We start from the raw sequence: 27,164 nt of genomic DNA on the forward strand, positions 1-27,164 counted from the left end.
CCCTCAAGCCCCTTCAGTGAGATTGTTTCTTATATTTATAATACATTTAGATGCTCTTGCCAGAGTCTGCATTATTTTCTGGGATCTGCCAACTGCTTAAATGCTGTTTTAAAAAAATTTTGCATATGTTAAGCATTCTTTGTGATGTAAAGTTCTGTGAGTTTTGATAAATGCATAATGTCATGTTTCCATATCCCCCCCAATATCATATAGAATAGTGTTACTGCCCAAAAAATATGCTATGATTCATCCATTCATCTATGTCCGTCTTCCCACAAATCCCTAGCAGGCACCGATCATTTTACTGTCTATACTGTTTTACTTTTTCTAAAATGTCACAAAATTGGAATCATATGGTATGTACCCTTTTCAAACTGGCTTCTTTTACTTAGCAATATGCATTTAGGATCTTCCATGTCTTTCTGTGGCTTGATAGCTCATTTCCTTTTATCTTTGAATAATATTCCATTGTATGCATGCACCACAGTTTACTTATCCATTTACCTGCTGAAGTACATCTTGGTTGATTTTAGCTTTTGGCAATTATCTTCTGAACATTCACATGTGGATTTTTACGTGGGCATAAGTTTTCAAATTAATTGGGTAAATACCCAGGAGTTCTGTTGATTTTGGGTACAAGTTTTTTTTTAGATATTGTGATAGAAGAACTAGATGAAAAAATCAATAAGGATATGGAAAAACTCAAAGACACCATCAATTATCAGGATCTAACTGACAAAGAATGTTCCACATGACCGAACAATCTACATTCTTCTCCAGTGCCCATGGAACATTCACCAAAAGAGATCCTGAGACTATAAAAATAAACTTCAAGAAGTTTAAAATAATTGAAATCATACAGTGTATTTGCTGACCACAATAGAATCAAATTAGAAATCAATAACAGAAAGATAACAGTAAATTCTCATATGTTTTGAACCTACTCCAACTTATACACTTCTAGATAACCAATGGAGCAAAGAAATCTCAAAAGAAATGAAAAAGAAATACTGCAGTGATTGCAAATGAAAAGACAACATATCAGAATTTGTGGGATGCCCCTAAGACAGTGCTTCTAATACTCACATTAAAAAGAAGGTAAAATCTCAAATCAACAATATAAGCTCCCACCTTAAAGACCGTATAGAGCAAAATAAAATCAAAATAAAGAATGAAATCATAATGAGCAGAGATCAATGACATTTGTGAATGGAAAAATAAAGAAAACCAATGAAACAAAATCTCATTCTTTGAAAATATCAATAAAACTGAAATATCTTAAGCAATACTGAAAAAGAAAAAGAAGACAAATTAGCAGTATAGGAATAAAACAGTAATATTAATACAGACAGTTAAGACAAAAACAATAATCAGAAGATACTAGGAAAACTCTACATACATAACTTAGATAACGTAGATGAAATGGATGAATTCCTTAAAAAGCACAAAATGCTACAGTTAATCAAATATAAAATAGATAATTTGAAAAGCTTTATAACTTTTAGGGAAATTGAATCTACTGTGCAAAAACTCTAGAAAAACAAATCTCCAGGCCATATGTTTCACTGGTAAATTTTACAAAATGTTCAAAGAGAAATTACTGTAAATTCTACATTAACTCTTCCAGAAAAGAGAAAAGGGAACACTGTATACTACTTTTTAATGAAGCTAATGTGACCCTGACAGTAAAAACATATAAAAAGATATCTCTTATGAATACAGATATAAAAATTCTTACCAAAATATCAGCAAACAGATTTCAGCAATATATAAAAAGAATGAAAAGAAAAATAAGAATGATATGACACAACCCAATGGAGTTTTTTCTAAGAATGCAAGACTGGTTCTAAATGTAAAAAAGTCAATCAACATAATCTATCACACTGACAGGATAGAAAAAAATAGATCACATAATTATATGAATATGCAAAATGCATACAATATCCATTCATGATAAAAACTCTCAGAAAAACTTGAAATAGAAACAGAGCAGAAATTTTCTCAAACTTGAAAGATTTTAAAAGCCTACAAATGACATAATACTACTGATGAAAGACTGAAAGCTTTTCCCATAAGATCAGGAAAAAGGCAAGGATGTCCACTCTTATCATGGCTACTGAGCACAGTGGTGGAAGTTCTAGTTAGTACAACTGGCAAGAAAAAAAAGATCAAGGCATGCTAATCAGGAAGGAAGAAATAAATTGCCCCTATTTGTAGGTAACATAAGTATACTGAAAATATGAAAAATTCTTAAAAAAAAAAAGCAACAGAAAATATCCTCCTAGAACTAATCATACTAGTATTTAAGCAAGGTTGTAGCACATAAGATCAATATACAAAGAAAAATTACTACAAAGAACAAACTGGTGGTTGCCAGAGGAGACAGGAGTAGGGTGAGGGGTGAAATGGGTGAAGGGGACTGGGAGGTATATAAGTTTCAAGTTACAGAATGAATAAATCCCAGGGATGAAAGATACAGCATAGGGAATATATAATGTTATATGGTAACAGATGGTAGCTACATTTGTGGTGAGTATAGCATAATGTTTCAAGTTGTCAAATCATGTTGTACACCTGAAAGTGATGTAGTACTGTGTGTTGACTATACTTCAATAAAAAAAAAATTAAAAATAAAATACCATTTACAGACTTCTGATGTCCAGTACTGCATATTAGAAGCTTGGGAGTTGCCACTCCATCCTAATGACAAGTAAAAAGGCTGAATGGACTGAAAAATCAACTCTTTGGATATATAAGAGATGGGAGATACAGGGCAAACTGCTGTCTCCTAGACTGAAGAGACCAACAGGCAAGAAAAAAAAGAGCAGAGACTCACAAGGAAAACAGCTACAGGAAACAGTGCTGAGGTGGGAAACCTGAATTGTAATTGATGAATTGCTGGATGCTTGGTATGGACAAGTGGAAGTTATAAATTCCAGGAGAACCCAGTCATAGGGGAGCCTCCAAAATATTTTGAGATTTACTTCCAAGAGCATAACCAGGTTCCTATGGAAGATAATGAAGAAAAATCCTTGTGCTTCCAGCAAGGGGAGAGGAAAGGAACCATTCCAAAATGCTGGTAGCACTGTGTTCTTAATAAGGCCTGACTTCAGGGATAACTAGTTAATCAGAGTATAATCTGCTGGGATATTATCAGAGCCTAATTGACCTGGAAGAAGCAATAACCCAACTTCTGCTCACTCTGGCCATGCTGTCCCACCTAAGGTTGGGGGTGGTGTGAGAAAGAAATGAGAAACACTTGTGAGGTGCAAAGTCCAGAGGCACAGGATCACTAAAGGATTGAGACCTAATTGTAGGACTACAGAACACTTCCCCTCCCCACAAATCTCATGACCATATTACCTAAGGACATTTAAAACAGTTCCTTTTTTGTGGAGAAAGGGGAACCTCTTGCACTGTTGGGAATGAGAATTGGTGCAGCCAATCTGAAAAACAAGATGGAGGTTCTGCAAAAAGATATAAATAGAACTACCCTATGATTCAGCAATTGCACTATTAGGTAATTACCCAAAGAATACAAAAATACTAATTTAAAGGGATATATGCACCCTGATGTTTATAGCAGCATTATCTACAATAGCCAAATTATGGAAACAGTTCAAATGTCCATCAACTGATAAATGGATTAAGATGTGGTATACACACAGACACTGGAGTATTACCATAAAAAAGAATGAAATCTTGCCATCTGCAATGATGTAGATAAAACTACAGAGTATTATGCTAAGTGAAAAAGTGAAATAAGTCAGTCAGAAGAAGATAAATACCATATGATTTCACTCATATGTGGAATTTAGGAAACAAAACAAATGAGCATGGGGGAAAAAGAGAGGCAAACCAAGAAACAGACTCTTAACTTTAAAGAACAAACTGATGGTTACCAGAGAGGAGGTGGGTAGAGGGATGGGTTAAATAGGTGATGGGGATTAAGGAGGGCACCTGTGATGAGCACTGGGTGTTGAATCACTAAACTGTTCACCTGAAACTAATATTACACTGTATATTAACAAACTGGAATTTAAATAAAAACTTAAAAAAATAATCTAAAAAAAACGCAGTTCCTTTTATCTATCAAGAAAAAAAATTACAAGGCATACTAAAAGACAAAAAACACAATTTTAAAAGACAGAGCAAATATCAGAACCAGACAAGGCAGGGATTTTGGAATTATCAGACCAGGGATTTAAAACTAAGATTAATATGCTAAGCATTGTAATGGATAAAGTAGATAGCATGCAAAAACAGATGGGTAATGTAAGCAGAAAGATAAAATCCAATGAAAGACCTAAAAAGAAATGCTAGGCATAAAAAAACTTCGAATAGTAATGAAGAATGCCTTTGATGGGCTCATTAGTAGACTAGACACAGCTGAGAAAAGAATTTCTGAGCTAGAGGATATATCAATAGAACCCTTGAAAACTGCAAAGCAAAAAGAACAAAGACTGAAAACAAAATAATAAAATATCCAGGGACTGTGGGATAACTACAGAAGGTATAATATGTGTAATGGGAAAGAGAAAATGACAGAAGAAATACTTGAAACAATAATGCCTGAGAATTTCCCCAAATGTCAGACACCAAACCAAAGATTCAGGAAGCTCAGAGAACTTCAAGTACGGTAAAGGCAAAAATGAAAAACAAAAAAACCCCAAACTACACCAATGCATATAATTTCAAACTACAGAAAATCAAAGAAAAAGAATCCTGAAAGAAGTCAGAGAAAAGAGCAAAACAAAACCCTTACCTAAAGAGGAACAAAGACAAGAATTACACCTGACTTTACCTCAGAAGACATGCAAGCAAGAAGTAGAGGGAAATATTTAAAGTGTTGCAAGAAAAGAACACCAAGTTAAAATTCTGTACACTGTCAAATTATCCTTTTAAAAGTGCAGGAGAAATAGAGGCTTCTCAAATGAAAATTGAGGGTATTTGTTGCCAGTAGATCTGCCTTGCAAGAAATGTTAAAAGAAGTTCTTTAGAGAAAAGGGAAATAATGTAGGTCCTTTCATAGAGTATAAAAGGTGGAATAAGTGAAAGTAAAATAATTTATTTTTCTTATTCTTAATTGATCTAACATATAATAGTTTGTTCAAAATTATAACACCAATAATATTTCAGTTATATATGCTTATATATATATCTTACATGTATACGTATGCTTATATGTATAAGTGAAATGAGTGACAGCAATAATACAAAGGATGGAGGAAGGAATTAGGATAATTTTATTATAAGGTATTCACACTATTTCTGAAATAGTATGATGTTATTTGAAAGTGGACTTGGGTTAATTGTAAATGTATACTGTAAACTCTAGGGCAACCATAAAAAAAGTAAAACAAGAAGTATAGTCAATATGCTAAGAAAGGAGGAAAAAAACCAGAATCATATATAAGGCTCAATTAAAACAAACAAAAGGCAGAAAAAGCAAAAGATAAAAATAGAAATGAAGAACAGCAACAAATAGGAAACAGTATTGAATATGGCAGACATAGGGATGCCTGGGTGGCTCAGATGGTTTGGCGTCTGCCTTTGGGTCAGGTCATGATCCCAGGGTCCTGGGATCGAGTCCCACATCGGGCTCCTGGCTCGGTGAGGAGCCTGCTTCTCCCTCTCCCTCTGCCTCTCTCCCTGCTCATGCTCTCTCTATCTCTGTGTCTCAGATGAATAAATAAAATCTTTAAAAAAATGAATATGGCAGGCATTAATCCAACAATATTAATAATCACTATGGATGTCAATGGTCTAAATGCACCAATTAAAATTTTGACAGAAATTGTTAGACTCCCAACTACATGTTGTCTAGAAGAGACCCACTTTAAACATAAAGATACATATAGGATAGGTTAAAATGTAAATGGATATAGAAAAACATATCATGCTAACATTAATCAAAAAAAAAAAAGCAGGAGTAACTATATTAGTTTCAGACAGTTATCCATGCTAAAGAAAGACATTTATAATGATAAATGGTCAATTCCCCAAGAAAACATAATGATTTTAACGTGCCTGCACTTAAATACACAGTGTCAAACTTGTGAGGTAAAAGCTAAAAACTGCAAAGAGAAATAAGTCCACTACTTAAAGACTGCAACACCCCTCTGTCAGAAACGGACAGACACAGGAGTATCTGAGCAGAAAATGAGTAAGGACAAACTTGAACTCAACAACTCCATCAAACAACTAGGTATAATTGACATCTATATACTACTTCATCCAATAATGGCAGAGTATATATTCTTCTAAAGCTCATGTGAAACATTCACCAAGGTAGACCACTTTTTGGGCCACAACACACACCTTGGCAAATTTAAAAGGACTGAAATTCTACAGTGTCTACTTTCAGACTACAATGGAATTAAAATAAAAATCAGTAACAGAGAAATGACTGGAAAATCCCAGAATATGTAGAGAATAAACAGCACACTTTTAAATAACACTTGGGTCAAAGAGAAATTTTGAAATATTTTGAAGTAAATAAAAATGAAAGGGGGTAGGGGAATTGACAAAACAGGTGAAGGAGATTAAGAAGTATAAATTTCTAGTTATCAAATAAATAAGACAAAGAAATGAAAATTTTAAAAAAATAGGGAGAGAGGAAGGAGGAGAGGGAGAGATAGAAGGAGAGAGAAACTTTAAACTTTGAAATGCAGAGAAAGCAGTGCTTAGAGGGAAATTTATAGCACTGAATACAAATATTACTAAAAATAAAGATCTTAAGTCAATCATCTGAATTTCCACCTTAAGAAAACAGAAAAATAAAAAGAAAAAAGAAAAAGAAAATTAAAATTAATTCAAAGTAAGCAGAAGAGAAGTAACAGTTAGAGAGGAAATCAATGAAATGGAAAATTGGCAACCCACAGAGAAAATCTATAAAACCAAAACTAGTTCTTTGAAATGATAAATAAAACTGATAAGCCTCTAGCCAGGCTAAGTAAAAAAGAGAATACACAAATTACAAATATTAGAAATAAAAGAGAGGACATCACTAGAGTTCCTACACACATTAAAAAGACAAGAATACTTCGAACAACTCCATACCCATAAATTTGATAACCTAGATGAAATGGACTATTATTTTAAAAATGCAATCTGCCAAAACTCACATAAGAAGAAAGAGACAATCTATCTAGATAGGCTTATTAACTTCTATTAAGGAAACTGAATCAATAATTAATAATCTTCCAAGCAGGAAGCACCAGGCTTGGATGTATTCAATAGTGAATTCTACCAAACATTTAAGGAAGAAATTACTCCAATTCTCTATAATCTCTTAAAGAAGATGCAGAGGAAATACTTCCAAACTCATTCTATGAGGCTGGTATTACCCTAATGCCAAACAAAGCAAAGACACTGGAAGAAAAAAAAACAAAAAAAACCCTACACACCAATGTTTCAAAAATCCTCAACAAAATATTAGCATATTGAATCCATTGTGTGTAGAAAATTATACACCACGACCAAGTAGGATTAATTCCGGGTATGCATGGAAGGTTCAACATTTCAAAATCAATTAATGTAATTCATCACAGGCTAAAAAAGAAGTCACATGATCATATCAATAGGTGCAGAACAAGCATTTGACAAAATCATACACCCATTTGTGATCAAAACTCAGTAAACTAGAAACAGAGTGTGGACACGAGGGAAACATCCTCAACTTGATAAAAAAAATCTATAAAAACCTACAGCTAATATATTACTTAATGGTAAAAAACTCTTAGCTTTTTTTAGTAAGGTTAAGTATGATATCCCCTCTCACCACTCCTTTTCAACACTATACTGGAAATTTTAGTTAATGCAATAGGACAAGAAAAGGAAATAAAAAGTATACAAACTGGGAAGGAAGAAACAAAACTTCCTTTGTTTATAGATGACATGGTCATCTATGTACAAAAGCCAAAAGAATCATCAATAAAAAACCTTCTGGAACTAATAAGTGATTATAGCAAGTTTGCAGAATACAAGGTTAATATGCGAAAGCCAATCATTTTCCTATATACTGGCAATAAACAACTGAAACTTGAAATTAAACATAATACCAGTTACATTAGCAGCACCCAAATGAAAAAAATTATAATCTAAAAAAAAATCTGTGTAATACCTATATAAGGAAAACTATCAAACACTCAGTGATATCAACAAAGAACTAAATAAAGTTCCTATCCCATGTTCCTGGATTAGAAGACTGAATATTGTCAGAATGTCAGTTCTTCCCGGCTTGATCTGTGGATTCAATGGAAATCTGATTCAAAATTCCAGCAAATTATTTAATGGATATCTATAGACTGATTCTAAAGTTTCTATGGAGAGGCAAAGGATTCAAAATAGTCAACACAACATTGAAGCAGATTGAAGTTAGAGGATTTATATTAACAGACTCTGATTCTTTCTATAAAGTTATAGTAATCAAGACAGTGTGGTACTGGTGAAAGAACAGCAAATAAATGAACAGAACAGAATAGAGAGCCCAGAAACGTAGACACACATAAATATAGTCAACTGATTTTTGACAAAGGAGCAGAAGCAATACAATGGAGCAAAGATTGTCTTTTCAACAAATGGTACTGGAACAACTGGACATCTACATGCAAAAAAAAAAAAAATGAATCTAGATACAAACTTTACATCCTTCTAAAAAATTAACTCAAAATGGATCACAGAACAAAATGGAAAACATCTGTAATCTCTCATTTCTTATGATACCTTGATTTTTGTGTTTTGTCTTTTTTTTTTTTAATGTGTATGACCTTCTAATTTCCCTAGAACTCTAAATTCCTTAGAAGTTAGATAGAATCTAACTTCCTCCTAGCTTCCTGAGAAATCTGTAAGGTCTAAGTTGAAGCAGAATCCCTTGAGAGATAATTTACTACTGTCAATTGCTTAAGACATTTTCAACCCAAAGCCACTTTAAATTTTCCCTTGTTTGATGCTTCTCATACTGCATAAGTAGTCCCAACATGAGCCATCACAAGGTTATGAGATAGAGAGAACAGCTGGACTCAACTCTCTTCCAAAGTTAAGGAGATACCTGAAGGATCTTTTTTTTTTTTTTTTTCAGGCAAGAAAACCTTTTATTTTAAACCACAAATAGTCAGCAGGTGGCCACAACTATCCATGTTTCATTAAAATCACATAAAACCTAGGTACAAAAACACCACTGATTATTGCTCTAGAAAAACTGATACTCTGTGCCCATTCCTGGTTCTAGCCTTCCAGCCCCTGGTAACCATGTTCTACTTTCTATATATTTGGCTATTCTAGATACCTCATACAAGTGATATCAATATTTGTCCTTTTTGTGTCTGGCTTATTTCACTCAGCATGTCTCCAAGATTCATCCATGTTGTGTCATATATCAGCAGCTCATTCATTTTTAAGGCTAATATTCTATTGTGTATATACATATATATAACACATTTTGTTTATCCATTCATCTGTCAATGGACTTTAAGTTGCTTCTACCTTTTGGCTATTGTGAATAATGCTGCTATGAACACTGGTGTACAAGTATCTGTTCAAGTCTTTGCTTTCAGTCGCTCTGGGTTCAACCCAGAAGGGGCATTACTGCACCATATGGAAATTCTGTTTAATTTTTTTTGAAATTTTTCCATAGTGCTTTGAACAATGGCTACATCATTTTACATTCCTACCAGCAATGCACAGGGGTCCCAATTTTTCCACATCCTTACCAACACTTTTAATTTTGTTTGTTCGTTGATAATAGCTGTCCTAGTGGGTGTGAGGTAGTATCTCATCGTGGTTTTGATTAACATATCTCCAATGATTAGCACTTTGAACACCTTTTCATGTGCCTATTGGCTATTTGGAGAAATATCTATTTCTTTGGAGAAATATCTATTCATCTTTAAATTGGGTTATTTGTTTTTGTCTTGGAGTTCTTTATATATTCTGGATATTAAATCCTTATCAGATACACGATTTGCAATGTTTTCTCCCATTCTGACATTTTACTTGGTTGATAGTGTCCTTTAAGTCACAAAGGTTTTAATGCTGATAAAGTCCAATTAAGCCCCTTTTTGTTGTTGTTGCCTGTAATGTTGGTGTCATATTCAAGAAAACCACTGCCAAATCTAATGTCGTGAAGCTCTTCCTGATGTTTTCTTCCATGAGTTTTATAATTTTAGTTCTTACACTTAGGTCTTTGATACATTTTGAGTTAATTTTAGTATATGGTGTTAAGTAAGGGTACAACTTCATTCTTTTGCCTGTGGATATCCAGTTCTCTCAATACCATTTGTTGAAGACTGTCTTTTCCTCATTGAATTGTCTTGGTACCCTTCTCAAGATTCATTTGACCTTATATGCAAAGGTTTATTTCTGGTCTCTCTATTCTATTCCATTGGCCTAAAAATCTGACTTAATACTAGTACAACTTTTTTGATTATTGTAACTTACAGTCAGTTTGATAACAGGGAGTGGGAGTCCTGCTTTGTTGTTCTTTTTCAAGGTTGTTTTGTCTCTTTGGGGCCCCTGGAGATTCCATATAAATTTTAGAATGGATTTTTCTATTTCTGCAAAAAGTTATGTTGCTGTATTTTGATAGGGATTGAATTAAATCTGCAAATTGCTTTGGGTAGTGACAACTTAATATTAAGTCTTCCAAACCTTAAACATGGGGTTTATTTCCATTCATTTAAATCTTCTTTAATTTCTGTCAGCAAAGTTTTATAGTTTTCAGTGTATAAGTCTCTCACCTCCTTGATTAAGTTAATTACTAAGTATTTTATTCTTTTTGATGCGATTTTAAGTGGAATTGTTTTCAAAATTTCCTTTTTGCATTTTTCATTATTAATATATGGGAACACAACTGATTTTTGCATGTTGATTATGTATCTTCAACTCTGCTGAATATGTGTATTGGTTCTAATAGTGTGTGTGTGTGTGTGTGTGTGTGTGTGTGTAATTGTTAGGGTTTTCTACAAATAAGATCATGTTAAACAGAGATAAATTTACTTCTCCCTTCCCAATTTAGATACCTTTTATTTCTTTTTCCTGCCTAATGTTTTGGCTACAACTTCTAATAACATGTTTAATGAAAGCAGCAAAAGTGTGCATCCTGCTCTTATTCTCGCTTTGGAGCAAAAGTTTTGTCTCTCACCATTATGATGTTAGATATATGTTTTTTAATATAAGCCTTAATTATGTTAAGGTAGTTTCTTTCTATTCCCAGTTTGTTGAGTGTTATTAATATGAAAACATGCTGAATTTTGTCAAGTGCTTTTTCTGTATGTGGTATATCACACATATGTAATATACTGTGGTATATTACAGTGATTGCTTTTCATATGTCTAAACATCCTTGCATTCTGGGGATATGTTACATTTGGTCATGGTGTATAGTCCTTTTAAAATATTGCTAAATTTGTTTTGCTATCATTTTGTTGAAGATTTTTACATCAATGTTCAAAGAGGATACTGGTCTGTAGTTTCTTGTAGTTCTTCATCGGGCTTTGGTATCAAGGCAATGCTGGTCCCATAGAATTAGTTAGGAAGTATTCCCTTTTCCTCCATTTTTTGGAAGAATTTGAGAAGGACTGGTGTCTGTTTTTCTTTAAATGTGTGGTATAATTGTCCAGTGAAGCCATCTGGTACAGTCATTTTATTTGTAGGTAGGTTTTTGATTACTGATTGAATCTCCTTACTAATTACAGATCTATATGGATTTTCTATTTTTTTCTGATTCAATCTAAGTAGGTTTTGTGTTTGTAGGAATTCTTCCATTTCATATAGGGTATCCAATTTATTGACATACAGTTGTTCATAGTACTCTTATAGTCCTTTTTACTTCTATAGAATTGGCAGTGATGTCCCCATTTTTGTTTCTGAGTTTAGTAATTTGAGTCAGGTCTCTTTTTTTCTTAGTCAATATAGCTAAAAATTTTCAGTTTTGTTATCTTCTCCAAAAGTCAATATTTGGTTTAATTGATTTTCTGTATTATTGTTCCATTTTCTATTTTATTTATTTCTGCTTAATCTTTATTATTTTCTTCCTTCTTCTAGCTTTGGGTTTAATTTGTTCCTTGTCTAGTTCCTTAAATTTTAATGTTATGTAGTTGTTTCTGAGATCTTTCTTTTTTTAAAAAAATATTTTATTTATTTATTTGTCAGAGAGACAGAGCGCGAACACAAGCGGGGGGAGCGACAGGTAGAGGGAAAAGCAGGCTCCCCACTGAGCAAGGAGCCCCAGGACTCTGGCATCATGACCTGAGCCAAAGTCAGACACTTAACCAACTGAGCCACCCAGGCATCCCACGAGATCTTTCTTTTTTTAATGTAAAAAAGAAGGGTTTTCTTTTTTAACCCATTTACAGCTCTAAGTTTCCCTGTTAGTATTGCTTTCTGTGAATCACTTAAGTTTTGGTAGGAAACATAGGGTCAGAAGACAGTGGAATAATACTTTTTAAAGTGCTAAAAGAAAATAACTGCCAATCCAGAATTCTATATCTAGTGAAAATATCCTTCAGGAATGAAGGTAGAATGAAGATATTTCCAGATGAAGGAAAGCTACTAGAAGGTTTTGTCAGCAGACTTGCTCTCAGCCAATAACAACACCATAACTGTGATCAACACTTAAATAAGACTTATTATGAATCAGTTGTTGTCCTAAGCATTTTATATGAACTCACTTAATCCAAAAGGTCAGTACTATTAACATCCTCTATATAGATGAGAAAAAAAAAACAAACCAAAAAAATGTTAAGTAGCTAGTAAGTAGTAGAGCCAGATTGGAACGCAAGCAATCTGGCTTCAGAGATGATGGTTTTAACTATTACTTGGTACTATCCTGTAACTGACTTGCACAAAGTAACTGGAGGATATTTCATCACATAGATGAGAACCATTTTAAACAGATTTAGTAATTAAAAAAATTTTTATTTAATGCTGCTCTCTAGAGATAAAAATAGGAAGGCAAGGAAACAACTTTGATATATTACTTTGAAAAAAGTTCTATAGAATTAGGATGAAACACTGATTTATCAACAGTAATCATAACAATAAACATTTTTTGAGTACTTACTATGTGTCAGGAGTTGTTTTGGGGTCTGAGGATATAAAAATGAACTTGAGAAAGTTCCTGTTCTTAGGGACTTTATACATATTAGGTTATACAAATAAGTACATAATTGCAATATAGCATGTGCTATAATAGAAGCATGTACAAACTCCAAGGAACATACAAGGTAAAAATTCTGTAGAAAGTAAGCATCAGTATAATCATGGCTGTTTTAAAATAGTAATTTTTTAAATGCCTAGAAAATGTTCACAAAAAATGAACATTTAGGAAAATATTCCACAATTTCTTATGCATAACTCACCTAGATTACTCTGTTTTAAATTTGTAAATAAACTCTCATTTAAATCAGCAATGAACAGGAAAAAAAAAGCCACAAGAATCTGTTACCACACTGTGTATTTTATTTAATTTTCAAAGCCTTCAGCATAAAGATAATGGACTTATTCCAAAGTACTTAGAATCAACTCCTGCTGATTAATTTTCTATCACTCAGCAGTCATGTGGATTCAGAAGGTAGAAGAGGAATTAATCCAGAAAATTCTTTCAATAAGACAAAAGGTGCTATTTCTATACTGTATCAAGAAAGCTATAAAGAGTTACTTTAACAGTTGCAAAGAGTAAGTTCTCCAGCTAAACTGTGGAATCTTTAAGGTGAGGGCCATGCCATGATTTTCTTTCTATCCTTAGTATCTCTGATGGTTAATTTGGGGCCTAGCAAATACAGTATTCTGTTTGCTGAATTATATTTTTATTACAAAAGAATTAACAAGAGATGAAGTTTAATTTTTTCTTGACTATATCCTTGTATGTCAAGAAAGAGTTCTTTTATGTTCAAATGTCACTACTTAATTCCATAGAGAAAAAGATCAAATGTGACCCTGGACCTCAGAAGTGTAGGGAATGTAAGTATGTTTAAAAAAAGAACAGCATAGGGGTGCCTGGGTGGAGCAGTTGATTGAGCCTCTGACTCTCACTTTTGGCTCAGGTCTGATCTCAGGTTAATGAGATCGAGCCTTGCGTTGGGCTCTGTGCTCAGCATGGAGTCTGCTTGAGTTTCTCTCTCCTTCTTCCTCTGCCCTTCCCCCCCGTACTTTCTCTCTGAAATAAATAAATAAATCTTTAAAAAAAAAAAAGAACAGCATAGAAGAATATAAGTTCCTTAAAGATCAGCATGGACTTTTAAATTTAAAATTTCTACATGCTATTGTAATTCTTTTTTGCTTTTACTTAAATTAAATGTTATAATATAGTACCTATGACAGCAAAAAGAATACAGTAACTAAAGACCAATTCACATTTCCCTGTAGCTGTGCTTCAGGTGTCTGTGATTAATGGGATATAAACCCTAAGTAACAGAAACGGCATTATTATTCATATTCCATGTGCTATGTAGATACACTTATTTTGTATTCATATTTCACACAGGATGAATAAATGGCTATACATAATGATTACGAAACCATGCAATTATAAAGTTGCTGTGTATTTTTAGATTGCTCTGAGATCAACTGCCTATTAATCAATGGTCATTAAATCAATAGATTCTAAGTTGATACTTCTGTCTTTAACTTAAATGATGTATGTTGTCCTCATTAAAGGAGATTTTAATCTAAGAGTTACTAAAACAATAACATCACAGAGAATGGATGTCACCATCTATGTTAACAAAGGCATAGTTTTAAATATACTAACATAATATACTACTAATATATTATTAATTCAGCTTCTTTTTATGAGCACACATGAATATGCCTATTTACAAATTCCTAACATATAAGACTAACTTATTGAAAAAAACCTCTACTGTTTTGTTTTGTTTTATTAAATTAGCATTTAATGACAATTAATGAATATTAATTGATGATTACAAATAATCACACACAAAAATAATTTTACATCTTAATAAAATGGACTCCTCTCTGGGTTTGGATTGACACCTTTTAGCAAAGTATAATATTTTCTAAAAGTTTAAACATAAGATGTAAAAAAAAATTTGAGAGAAAATGGTCAAGATTTAGACAGGATACTAAGACTCTTAACTCTGGGGAAAAAAAGGGAGCAAATTTAAGTGTTACTGACTGAAGTTTCTTATGTTTATCAGTCTATTATAGTGATTAGTGGTATGGAATTAATTTTCTTTGCAACATGTTAGTGACTTTCTTACCTAGAGAGCATGCCCAGAGGTGTAACATTAAGTGATCCCATCAGCATTGCCAGGGCCATCCCTGGCGCTTCCCGTTCTATTACTTCTTTTGTGGCCTGTAATTAAAGATTAAATAGCAGACTGAGTGAAATTAGCCAAAAAGAAGGAAGGCAGAGTAGTAAAATTAACTTAAAAATAATTATAAATCATGCTTTCTACTGACCATACTTTGTAGTTCCCTAAACATTGTTTTTAAGGTATCAAGACTCAGTTCTTTGGGACTAGTGAATAAAAGCTGAGAACCAGGACATCCAGGGAAATTTTATACATTAGCAGACCCTTCTTATCTCTTATAACTCGGAGGTATTTGATGTAAGTCCCATCTAATAACCTAAATATTAAGATGTAGACTTAGATTGCTATAATAGCTCAACAGATTTTCATAGGGAAAGAAATCTGGGTACCTTTTGACTATTATGCATGAAATAATTAATCCCTAAAACCTGAGATCATTTTGTATCTTTCCCAGCTCTATGATTTTATGATATAATTAAAACAAACTCAGGAAGTCACCACGTTGACTTTGTCATGTATTTGGTAGAAGAAAAACTCAGTTTGCCATCTTCTACATTTTCAATACAAATTAACTATCTTATTTTAAAAAAGAATCAATGAAGTGATAGACTTTCACTATACAACAGAAGTTTTAAGATAGGGCATTCTTAACACAAGTGTGGTTAAACCTGAAATAAGAGAGTGAAGACAGGAAAATTTCACTTTCTAAAGGTCAATCAAAATAGGTATATATTTATATTGTGATGGTAAAGATATGTTTTAGGTTAAAAGTTATGAGTGAAATACATGACTGAATCCATTCCTAATCCTCTATTTCTACAGATGTTAACAGGTTACAATAATTGGGAGCAATATAGGAATAAAGTTTGCAAAATAAACTATTCCATTAAAGAAGAAGAAAGGCAAATGAAATAAAAGGCAAATTATGGAGGAATATAGAGAAAGGTTGATTTTTTAAGTATTTTATTAGAAGTATAGAGATAGTACTAAATAAGATTGTAGCTCTGGACAAAATTTAGGTTAAGGACTTGGCAAAGTAAAATGTATCAAGTATGTGTTAGATGCTGGTTGATGTTATAAACTTTTAAGATGCATATAAATTAGTTATTTAATACCTTATAATTATATAGAATAAAGGATTACCAGAATTAATGTGATCTACTGGTCCACTGAATCCCAGCATAATGTAGTATTTAACAATGGCAGAAATTTTAAAGAAATATTAACACTACCATTATGCTTTTCAATAAAACCTGCCTTAAAAATAGAGAATTTTGGGGGTACCTGGGTGGCTCAGTCGTTAAGTGTCTGCCTTCAACTCAGGTCATGATCCCAGGGTCCTGGGATCGAGCCCCACATCAGGCTCCCTGATCAGCAGGAAGCCTGCTTCTCCCTCTCCCACTCCCCCTGCTTGTGTTCCCTCTCTCGCTGTATCTCTCCCTCTGTCAAATAAATAAATAAATACATAATTTTTAAATTCTCTAAGAAATTCTTGAATTCCTAAGTTTGGGAGTTAATTACTTTGATTTAAATATATAGCTAAAAAATGCCAAGCTAGCATTATTCAGAATCTATCTGTTGTTTTCCAAATTCAAGCTATCTGGTATGACTTTGAGGTCTCCTGAGAAGAAACACTTTCTATATTACCAACTGCTTTACTGATGTTTATAACTTTTTCTTAGAGACTGTAAAATCTTAGAGTCTTAAAAATCAAGCATGTAGTATTACTGAGAACAATCTTAAAAGAATTCTTTCGATAGGGCTAATATTTATTTTATTATCTACTTGAAAAAGTCACAAAAGCAGTGTTCAACATTTAATGAATTTGGGATCACGTAAAGATGATGTACTCCAAACAACAGTAGTACACTTTAAGGGAAAATGAAAAAAATATAAAAATAGCTGAGAAGAAGTCTTTCACTTAAACAGATACTTCAAATAACAACATTTATCCATCCAACCAACAAATATTTATTAAGCATCTACTATGTACTAAGTATTATTCTAGGCATTGATGTTATAGTAGTGAATAAAACACATTTCTAAGAGTGTGTAAATTCAGTGTCCCCTACTACGTGAAAAACCTGATTGATGAATTACATATGAGAATTACCTAACAAGAGATGCAATTCACTAATTTCTATAGATTCTCTAAAATACACCGTTGGATTTGGCCGCAATGGTCTACCTAGAATGCCTTTTCTTACTCTTCAAAGAATTGTTTTACTGTATGCAAGTGGATCCAATGAAATGGCTCAGTGAAACTCATATTTATATTAGGAAGTATTTGAGGCCATTATATACCACATTTCTCTGTGATCCTCTTTAAAAGGAGCTATTGGAGAAACTTTCTCTTAAGGTACTCCTCTGTGCCACCAGTTTTTTTTTTTTTTGTCTTTTTTTAAAAATTACAGTGCTTGTGAATCAAGTTACCCTTGAAAACAGAGACAAATCTGTGGATACTTTTTAGTACAGAAGACAGCTTAATTTCATCTTATTTTTCCTTGCCTTATTTCCCCACATTTATCTTATTAAAAGTTCTGTTGTGTTTTACATATTTGGGCAAACTATCCTAAATATTTTTCAGAGTATTAATAACTGTATGGATGATGGGTAGATGGATGGATGAAAAAATGTATTCTTTGGAGAGAAGTCTTCATCTTTTTCTTAACATAATTTAGGGAGGTCAATTGATGGTGAAGCCTTCTAGATATCTGGACCTATAGACACAAATTTTCTTTATTTGAGAACATAAAAGGAAAATATATACTGTGGTGATGCCACTAAAAGGCACTAGTGTCTACAGTGGTTAGTGCTAAAGCTGTCAGACTCTTTCTAGGACTACCACAAATCAACCTCTTCAATAAGGTATTTCTAAATAATGCACAAAATAGTCTTTTTTACATCTATATCAAATATAGCTTTTCCATAAAACATCAGAACCCTTCTATTTCCTTTTTATTTTCTCTTCCTCTAAAGCTGTTTGGTATAGCAGAAAGATCACCATCTGTGAAGTCAGACAATGCCACCACACAGTTAAGCTTCATGAAAGCAAGAGCTGGATGGGTTGCAGCACCTAGCACAGTGCCCAACATATAGTATGTGTACTCAATAAATATTTGTTGAATAAAAGGATGAATAAATGAGCCAATATAGGTTTGCAACCCAGCTGTATCACTTAGTTTCTCCATGAATTAGAACAAAATATTTAATCTCTTGGAGCTTCAGTGTACTTATGAATAAAATGGAGATAATAACAAAACCTACCTACATCTTATGAGAATTAAATCACCTAGTATAGAATAGGCATTCAATACATGTCAATTCTCTTTATGCCTCTTCTTGCCAATTCTCCTTATATCCTTGAAGTTTTGATTATACCAGTTAGAGAACAGGAACAATACAAAAATCCAGAAACCAAACCTAGAAAACAGTGGTTGAAAAGCAAAGATGAGGGGAAAGAGAACAGAGAGCAAGAACCTAAATGTAAGAACACTGGCAAGTGGGGATGAAATACTGGATCTAAGGGAATAAGCAACCAAATGAAATGTTTGAATTGGAAGATGGACAGGAGGGTAAGAGCTGGGTAAAAACATATATAAACCACAAAAGAAAAGATACAACTAGAAGGCAAAGAGCAAGGGAATAAAACTCAATTTAGAGTAAAATGAGAAAATATTATCTAAATTATTACAAAATAGAAACAGAAGAATAGTTTTAATAAGTGTAGCTTTATCTGTGCCTGTTGATGAAGAGATAACAAGCACTCATTATCAATAGGCTATTTATAATCAATGACAAAAAAGAATGCCATTAAAAGTTTGAAATTTTTTCTTAATTAGCTTAAAAATGTTTCCAACTTTCTTATACATTATTTATCAAATCCTTTTTTCCTTGAGCAATAGCAGAAGTTTATATTCCTACTTCAGATGTAACCTTTTCTGAACTACGAGAGTCCAAAATAATAAGGTTTAATTGGATTTAGCCATTCTCTTTAAATAAAACATTTCATCTTTAACTTCTAAATACTTTCTAAACTATGAAAGTTGTTAAATACTTTCTAAACTATGAAACCTCCAATGGAAAATCACTTATTGTGATCTTTTTCTTTTATCAGTGACACTTTCAAGATAACATTAAAGTCAGAAAGTGCTTCAAAGACTGCTCAAGTTGCAAAAAAAAAGCGTGTCATAAATAATGATTTTACAGCCCAGAGAACAGGTCAATGAAATTCAGATCCATTTTAATTTCACAGGAAAAACAATAGTACAAAATGTTATTGCTAACAGGCAAAGATGTTTAAATATGTATAGGACACATATTAGCTAAATGTAAATGTGCAGAAATTCCTTATACTTCATGGTGACTGTGAATAAACAATTAGTATAGCACTTTTATTTATTTTTCTAGACATATTTTTTCAACAGAGCATAATCTATATATTAATAATTATATGCTTGCTACTTGACTATATAAATTTAGTAAAATTTCCTCCTAACAATTATTGCAGTGCCTTCTACTGAATAACCTTAAATAACAAAGACTATCTTTGAAATGCTATCTAATAATGTTACTAATAATATTATTAATAACGTTACTCTATCAAGGTAGGATATTTAGAGCAGTGGTTCTCAGCCTTGAGCGTGAATCAGAATCTCCTAGAATCCTTGTTAAACACTGACTGCTAGGTCCCACCCAGAGATTTTGATCAGAAAGTCTGGTTGGGGCCTCAAAATGTACATTTCTAACAAGTTTCTAGGTTTTGCTTGTGATGCTGGTCAAAGGACTACACTTTGAAAAACACATTGCAGATGGAAGAAATAAAGCAGATTAATGATAATATATACCACTTGATCTAATCTTCATGATTACCTTATGTTCAACTTTGTAAAGCAGATTGAAATAAATGTGAGGAGCCTTTATCAGAGCAAATATAGACCTACTGAGGAGATAAATTAGGTAAAAAATAGGCAGTTTAATGACAGCCAATTAAATTTTCCTTACTTTATCAATTAAAGGGCAAACACACTAATTTTATTCTACACTTTAGAAAAGGGTTGTAATAACCTAAATATTCAGAGCCTGCTTCTATAATTATCCTATGGTACAAAGAAGCTACCTTTAATATACTTCTTTTCTCAGGACTACACATGATGGATAAAACTTGTACATGACTAACTCCTACGGATATTCAAGGAACACCAGCTATAAATCTACTCTTCTCTCATTTAAGAAACAGCAGAATGGAAGAGTCAAATTATTCTAAGGACAGCCTTGAATTTATTGTAATTAATTAAAATACTCATTTGCATATTTTGTTAATTTTAAATTAGTTGCAAACACCTTTCAACCAAAGATAACACATCAGTGTATCATAACATGTGACTAAGTGGTTAAATGCTACTGTTACACAGAAGCTGCAACCAGGGAATGGAGGTAGTTATCTCAGTTTTACTTGGAAGATATGATCTTATTTGTGTATTTCTTTTCTTCAGAGTTTTTAGCCTTCTTAAATATTTACATCTTCCTCCACTCTCGGAAGAAGTAGAAAACTTTTCAAAATGGAGATACTCCCATTTTGTTTTTCAATTAAAGTTATACAGTGTTTAAATAAGATCTTGGTATGATGAAAGATCAAAGGAGACAGTTTAATTGTACAGAGAAAACACAAAAGAGTAAAAATTTAAGTATTGCAGCAGTGTCATTTTCCATTCCATTCAATGAACATATACTTTGCAGCGAGCATAAGATGCCAAGACTCCCAGAGTTGAAACTCAGCTCCCATTAAGTGTCACAGAGTTAACATATCATCATGGTAAGTAAGGTTCTAATGTTTAAAGATAAGCATTTCTTGTATAGCATGGTCCCTAAAGCAAGCCAACCAATTTATCTAGCTCAACAAAAGGATTTATTTATTTTTAAGATTTTTTTAAAAAAATTATTTATTAGAAAGAAAGAGAACAAGAGTGAGCGATAGCAAGAGTGAGAGCGGGGGGTGGGGGAGGCCGGAGAGAGAGAGAATGAGCAGGGGCAGAGGGAGAGGGAGAAGCAGACTCCCTTCTGAGTAGGGAGCCCAATGTGGGGTTTGATCCCAGAACTCTGGGATCATGACCTGAAGTGAAAGGCAGACGTTTAACCAACAGAGCCACCCAGGCACCCACAAAAGGATCTATCTTAATGATGGAATAAAAACTGGTTTCTGGGCTACTGAGAATATGCCTTTTCATGGGTGATTATAAGATTTCCAAGTGTTACTTTATGAAAAATCTCACTATGTTTGCTAACATTTAGATCCCAACCCCTGTTAACCAATTTGAGAGTATATAGCAAGTACTTCTTAACTTTACAGCTTACTTTTTACACAGTGAGTTATTTTTCACATTATTTTCCTCCTTTATCTAAACATTAACTTGATAATCAAATTATCAAACAAAAAACCAGGGAATTCAGATGAGAAAATTATTTTTGTGAGATTTTTGTAAGAATACTTATCTTCATATTCAACTTATATAAATAGCACTACTTTACATCTCACTGCAGGGAAAGGTGAAAGAACAGTGATATTTCTATTGATTATTAGCATTTTTATATCTGCAATATACATTTATTCATTTTTGGCATTATGTGAAAAATAATAAAGTTCTCTTTTAAGGTAGGGTGTTGGTTGCATATATCTTTTTTTTCCTTTTTTTTTTAAAGATTTTATTTATTTATTTGAGAGAGAGAGACAGAGTGCATGCTGGCGGTGGGGGAGAAGGAGAGGGAGAAGCAGACTCCCTGTTGAGCAGGGAGCCTGATGTGGGGCTCAATCCCAGGACTCGGATCATGACCTGAGCCAAAGGCAGATGCTTAACTGACTGAGACACCCAGGCACTCCTGCATATGTATTTTGATCTATACAGAAAAAAATGTTAACTCATTCATACTCCTCAAAAGCTGTTCTATAGATAATAGTAAAATATCCTGTTTCTCAAATCTGAAGAAAGAAGTTGAAAGATGATACAATTTGAAATTGTACTAAAAGGGGGCTGGGCTGTCTGGTTAGTCAACTGGTGAGAATATAACCCAGTCTCTATTCCAGCTACTCTGTGGAGTTTTTTTTTTTTTTTTAATGTAATTAGTAGTGTATAATATAAACAGAAACATAAAGCTGCCTAAAAAAATCTATACATTGACTTTTTACTTTATTATGATGATACACAATTACTTGGTATACCTAAAGCAATGCAAGTTTTAATATTCATATAACAACATAACTAACTGTGCTTAAACATCTTAATTGAGACTAAAAGAAACAAGCTCCCCTACGACCCAGCAGTTGCACTACTGGATATTTACCCCAAAGACACAGATGTAGTGAAAAGAAGGGCCATATGCGCCCCAATGTTCATAGCAGCAATGTCCGCAATAGCCAAACTGTGGAAAGAGCCAAGATGCCCTTCAACAGATGAATGGATAAAGAAGATGTGGTCCATATACACAATGGAATATTACTCAGCCATCAGAAAGGATGAATACCCAACTTTTACATCAACATGGATGGGACTAGAGGAGATTATGCTAAGTGCAGTAAGTCAAGCAGAGAAAGTCAATTATCATATGGTTTCACTTATTTGTGGAACATAAGGAATAGCATGGAGGACATTAGGAGAAGGAAGGGAAAAATGAAGGGAGGGAAATCGGAGGGAGAGATGAACCATGAGAGACTATGGACTCTGAGAAACAAACTGAGGGTTTTAGAGGGGAGGGGGGGGATGGGTTAGCCCAGTGATGGGTATTAAGGAGGGCACATATTGCATGGAGCAGTGGGTGTTAGACGAAAACAATGAATGATGTACTGCATGGTGACATAACATAAAAAAAAGAAAGAAACAAGCTCCTACTTTAGGCCTATATGTACTACTTGCAAATGGCTCACTGCCAACTGATTTTAGAAAGTCTAAAACTTTGCTCTTTTGCCCTGAGATGTGATAATTCTCACTGTGGCCTCTTTACAAAGTATCTACATTAAGAACATGTAATTATCACGTTTAAAGTTCTCATTTTGCAAAACTGGATTCTCACCAAAATAGGCACATGTGATAAAGTGAGAAGAGCAAGAAATAGGTGAAGTAAAGGAAGTGGGATGAGTGGAAGAACTGCTGAGAAGAGAGAAAAAAGCAAAAACAGCTCCTTTCTATTTTAATTATTATAACGTGTTGTATTTTGTCATCTCATACCACCCTCAGTTTTAAAATTAGAAGCCAATTGGGAAAGAAGAAAATGAGTAAGTCCTTCCTAAAAAGAAAAAAATCCAATATTTCTGTTGTTTTGAGAAAAACTTAACTAAGTAGAAGTTCCATTAGTAAAGACGAGAGAAAAATGTATACACATAAGTGTTTGGAGCCTATGACATGCTGTAGCTTGAATTAAACAAGTTGCTCTACAGTTTTGCTCATCTAAAAATTGATTATAGAGCTACTAATGTCTCAGTTTATGATCAGGCTTTTTATTTATAATCTAATAGTATTTCATTGTTCACATATTAAATGATTATCAGTTTATGTTTTTATGCCTCTGGAAATTTATCTATCTCTCAGTTTTCCATTTGTAAAAAGGGGTAATGATATTTGTTACTCTTCTTAAAAAACTAAAGTGTTAACACTATCAAAAAATTTTAGCTAACTGAAAGGATGTCACAATATAATACTAGTATGACAACATACACCACATTAAATTTATAATGCTCTGACAAAGGCTCTTATTTCTCTTATTTACCACACTGGAGAGTTAAACATGAGTAATATTTTTAATATTTACATAATTCAATAATTGTAAGTTTTTACTTATGGTCCTTTCTTATAAAACACCTACTGATATTTTCTATTTAAATAATTAACATATTCCTGTATTACATAATACAGAGGAGATTTATTACTTCTCTTTTTGTAAATTCTACGACTAATCCAATGCCACAGGGTAAATCAACTCAGACCTATGGACTCCACCCAATTCTGAACTTAATCTATTAATCTGTTATTGTATGTTTTCAGTTTATAAGACATTGCACCCTATTCAGACACAGGAATGATTTTTTTCTCTGCTTAAATGCAATAAAACATATAAAATACTTAGTATCATTCCTAATATATATCAAATACTTAACAAATGTTGGGTACTATTATTTATACTAACACACAAATCTAAAGTCACCTATGTTGTAGAAATTGTTATAGCCAAAGCAATTGTGAAAACTGAATAGTTCTATAAGAAAGAATAAAGGATAGAAATTATGAGAGGAATATGTCTGTTTTTGAATGTACATGAATTACCAAAATGTCTAAAGAATGTAACATGCTAGCAACAATCTTGAAAACTTAATGAAGAATTATCAGGAGCAGCAGTTTTGAAGACACTGATTACCAAGAAGATAGCCTTGGACATTACCATACCTCCGAAGGAGACTGGGAAAGGAATGTGAGAAGATAGAAAATATCTTTTGAAGGAAAAAGAACTCAATAGAACCTCTTGATTTACGCTTTTGCCTAAGTCCAATAGAAAACAGCAATGTAGGGATGCCTGGCTGTTGCAGTCAGCCAAGTGTCTGGCTCTTGCTTTTGCCTCAAGACATGATCTCAGGGTTGTGAGATCAAGCCCCACATCGGGCTCTATGCTCAGCGCGTTGTTTGCTTGTCCCTCTTCCTCTGCTCTCCCCCATTCTCTCTCTCAGATACATAAATGAATAAAATCTTAAAAAGAAAGAAAACAGCAATGTGATTATGTTCCTAAGCAAAGATGAAAAAATGTGTCCATAACTTTATATTAACTTAAATTTCCCTAACAATCATACACTAAAAATTAAAGCTGTAAAAACAACAGCTGTCAGGATGGGAATAAGATTCAGGATGGTGAAAAATAGGGTAACACAAAGAGGCAATGTTCCACTCAATTCAAGTTAATGCTCTGCTGTTCATATTAAACACAGGGTTCTTAACATACTCATTTTCAATCAACTATTATTATACTTCATAGTACAAAAATTTACTTTTTAAGAGCCTCCACATATACAAGAATGGATTAAAAAATTCAGTAAGTTACAACCTGGAAGAAATAGAAAAGGAAGAAGACATTATTTATTAAATAAAATTGACATAAGTTAGATGAAGGAAAATCTTTACCTTTATTATATTGGAAGAAAAATCTCTTAACAAGAAACTTAAAAATAATCAGAGGCCTAATTTGTAAAAACTGTTCTAAAAAGAGGTGCAGATATCCTTTACCACTGAAAAAGATATAACAACAGGAATGCAAAAAAATCATAAATATAAAGTCTTAGAAAATTAAATATCAGTTCTCATATACACTTTAATTTGAAAACGTGTATAAAATATTTTATTCAATGAAGTTCTTCCAAGGAATCATAATTTTTATAGACTTGCGCGCGCGCGCGCACACACACACACACACACACACACACATTTTTTAGTGTGGAATTTGGGGTTAATATCTCCAAATCAGGATCTGTAATTTAAGCTTTGAAGATTGCAGACTCTTTCAGAACATCCATACTATAGTACTTAGAATAAGGTAGTTTGCTATCCAAGTGAAGCCTATGTTGCCCTAAAGACAGATTTAAGAAAAGTCAAAATAGAGTCCATCATTGAAGAAAAAAATTACACTTCATAAAATGAGGAATTGGGATTGAATTCTTTAAGTTAGGGCTATAGAAAACTGAACAGTTGACTTTATTAAGGCAGATGGTAGGAGTGGGAGGAAGTTGGTTGTATCTACTGGCACTAAACAAATCCCATCATCTAGTCAGAATGGGTAGAAAAGATTATCCTTATTAACATACACACAACACACATACCAACATACACACACAGCCATGAGGCTGTTCATTTATAACCTTTCCTCTTTCAATGTTACCTTGATGCCCATTTTAGTCCATTGATATGCTCTAGAAATTGTACCCCTAAGTGTGGCTTAGTTATGCAAGAGCCAAACTAAATTAATAAGAATCAACCAACAAAGGATATAAAAAAAATCAGTTCTTTTTAAAATTCAGGTTTTTAAAACAAACCTGAAAGATTTGGTAACCAAGCAATATTATTTTATACTTAGGTAGTTATGAATAGGTTAACTTGGGTCTTCTCTTCACATAAAAAAATTAAGTATCCAACAGCAGAGGATACCCAATGCAGGAACATTAAGTGGGACAGATGGAAATACATTTTGCTCAAAACTGCAATAGGAAGGGCAGACTTCTATACCTAACAGAATTTGCCTCTAGGGAAAGGACAGAAAACAAAGAAATAGGTGGGAATGTGGGGAACAGCAACACTAGATTCTGTCATGTACTGGTTTCCCAGTTTGGGTTTTTTTTCCCTTAATGCAAGCTTCCCAGAAGCTATGAGATATTTTGAAATTTTCTCTGAATAATTTTCAGATACCACAGCTTCATCAAATTCTCTAACTTTTTAAAGCTTTTTCTATTACAAAATGATGAGTCAATGTAAGGAATATTTTCCTTAATCTTCTGACCTGTCTCTGATCAGCAGCAATGACAAGAAGATATCGAAGAGAAACATTAGTTGTTTAAACTGAAGGAATCAGAAAAAAAAGAATAAAATTATGACATAGTATTCATTCCCAGCACCTCAAAATAAATCTGGCCTAAATCAATCAGGGCAAATGTAGGTCTACTCTTAAGGCTAGTTATAAAAACGGAGATTAAATCTGATTTGTTCTTGTGTCATTGAGAGAGGTAGGTCAGGAAGTTAAATAAGTAGTAATTACTAGAAATCAAAACATTAGTCTGTGAAAAGTGGTTAAGATTATTAAAGCAGAGGACAAATGATAACGGTCATTATCATAACTGAAAAGCAAGCTCAGATATTTAAGTTT

The 27,164-nt window shown here is 33.1% G+C and overlaps 1 protein-coding gene across 11 annotated transcripts in view; it reads right to left on the bottom strand.

Annotated features, from left to right (window-relative positions):
* GPHN (gephyrin) overlaps positions 1-27,164 on the bottom strand; it is a 624,840-nt gene that overhangs the window by 277,532 nt on the left and 320,144 nt on the right. For all 11 annotated transcript variants that reach the window (XM_027571275.2, XM_035728121.1, XM_027571272.2 and 8 more), the window contains one exon: positions 15,225-15,319. In XM_027571275.2, the coding sequence (XP_027427076.1) occupies positions 15,225-15,319 (95 nt within the window). The remainder of the gene's footprint in view (positions 1-15,224; positions 15,320-27,164) is intronic.

Source organism: Zalophus californianus, chromosome 6, assembly GCF_009762305.2.
Source record: "Zalophus californianus isolate mZalCal1 chromosome 6, mZalCal1.pri.v2, whole genome shotgun sequence".
Classification (NCBI taxonomy): domain Eukaryota; kingdom Metazoa; phylum Chordata; class Mammalia; order Carnivora; family Otariidae; genus Zalophus; species Zalophus californianus.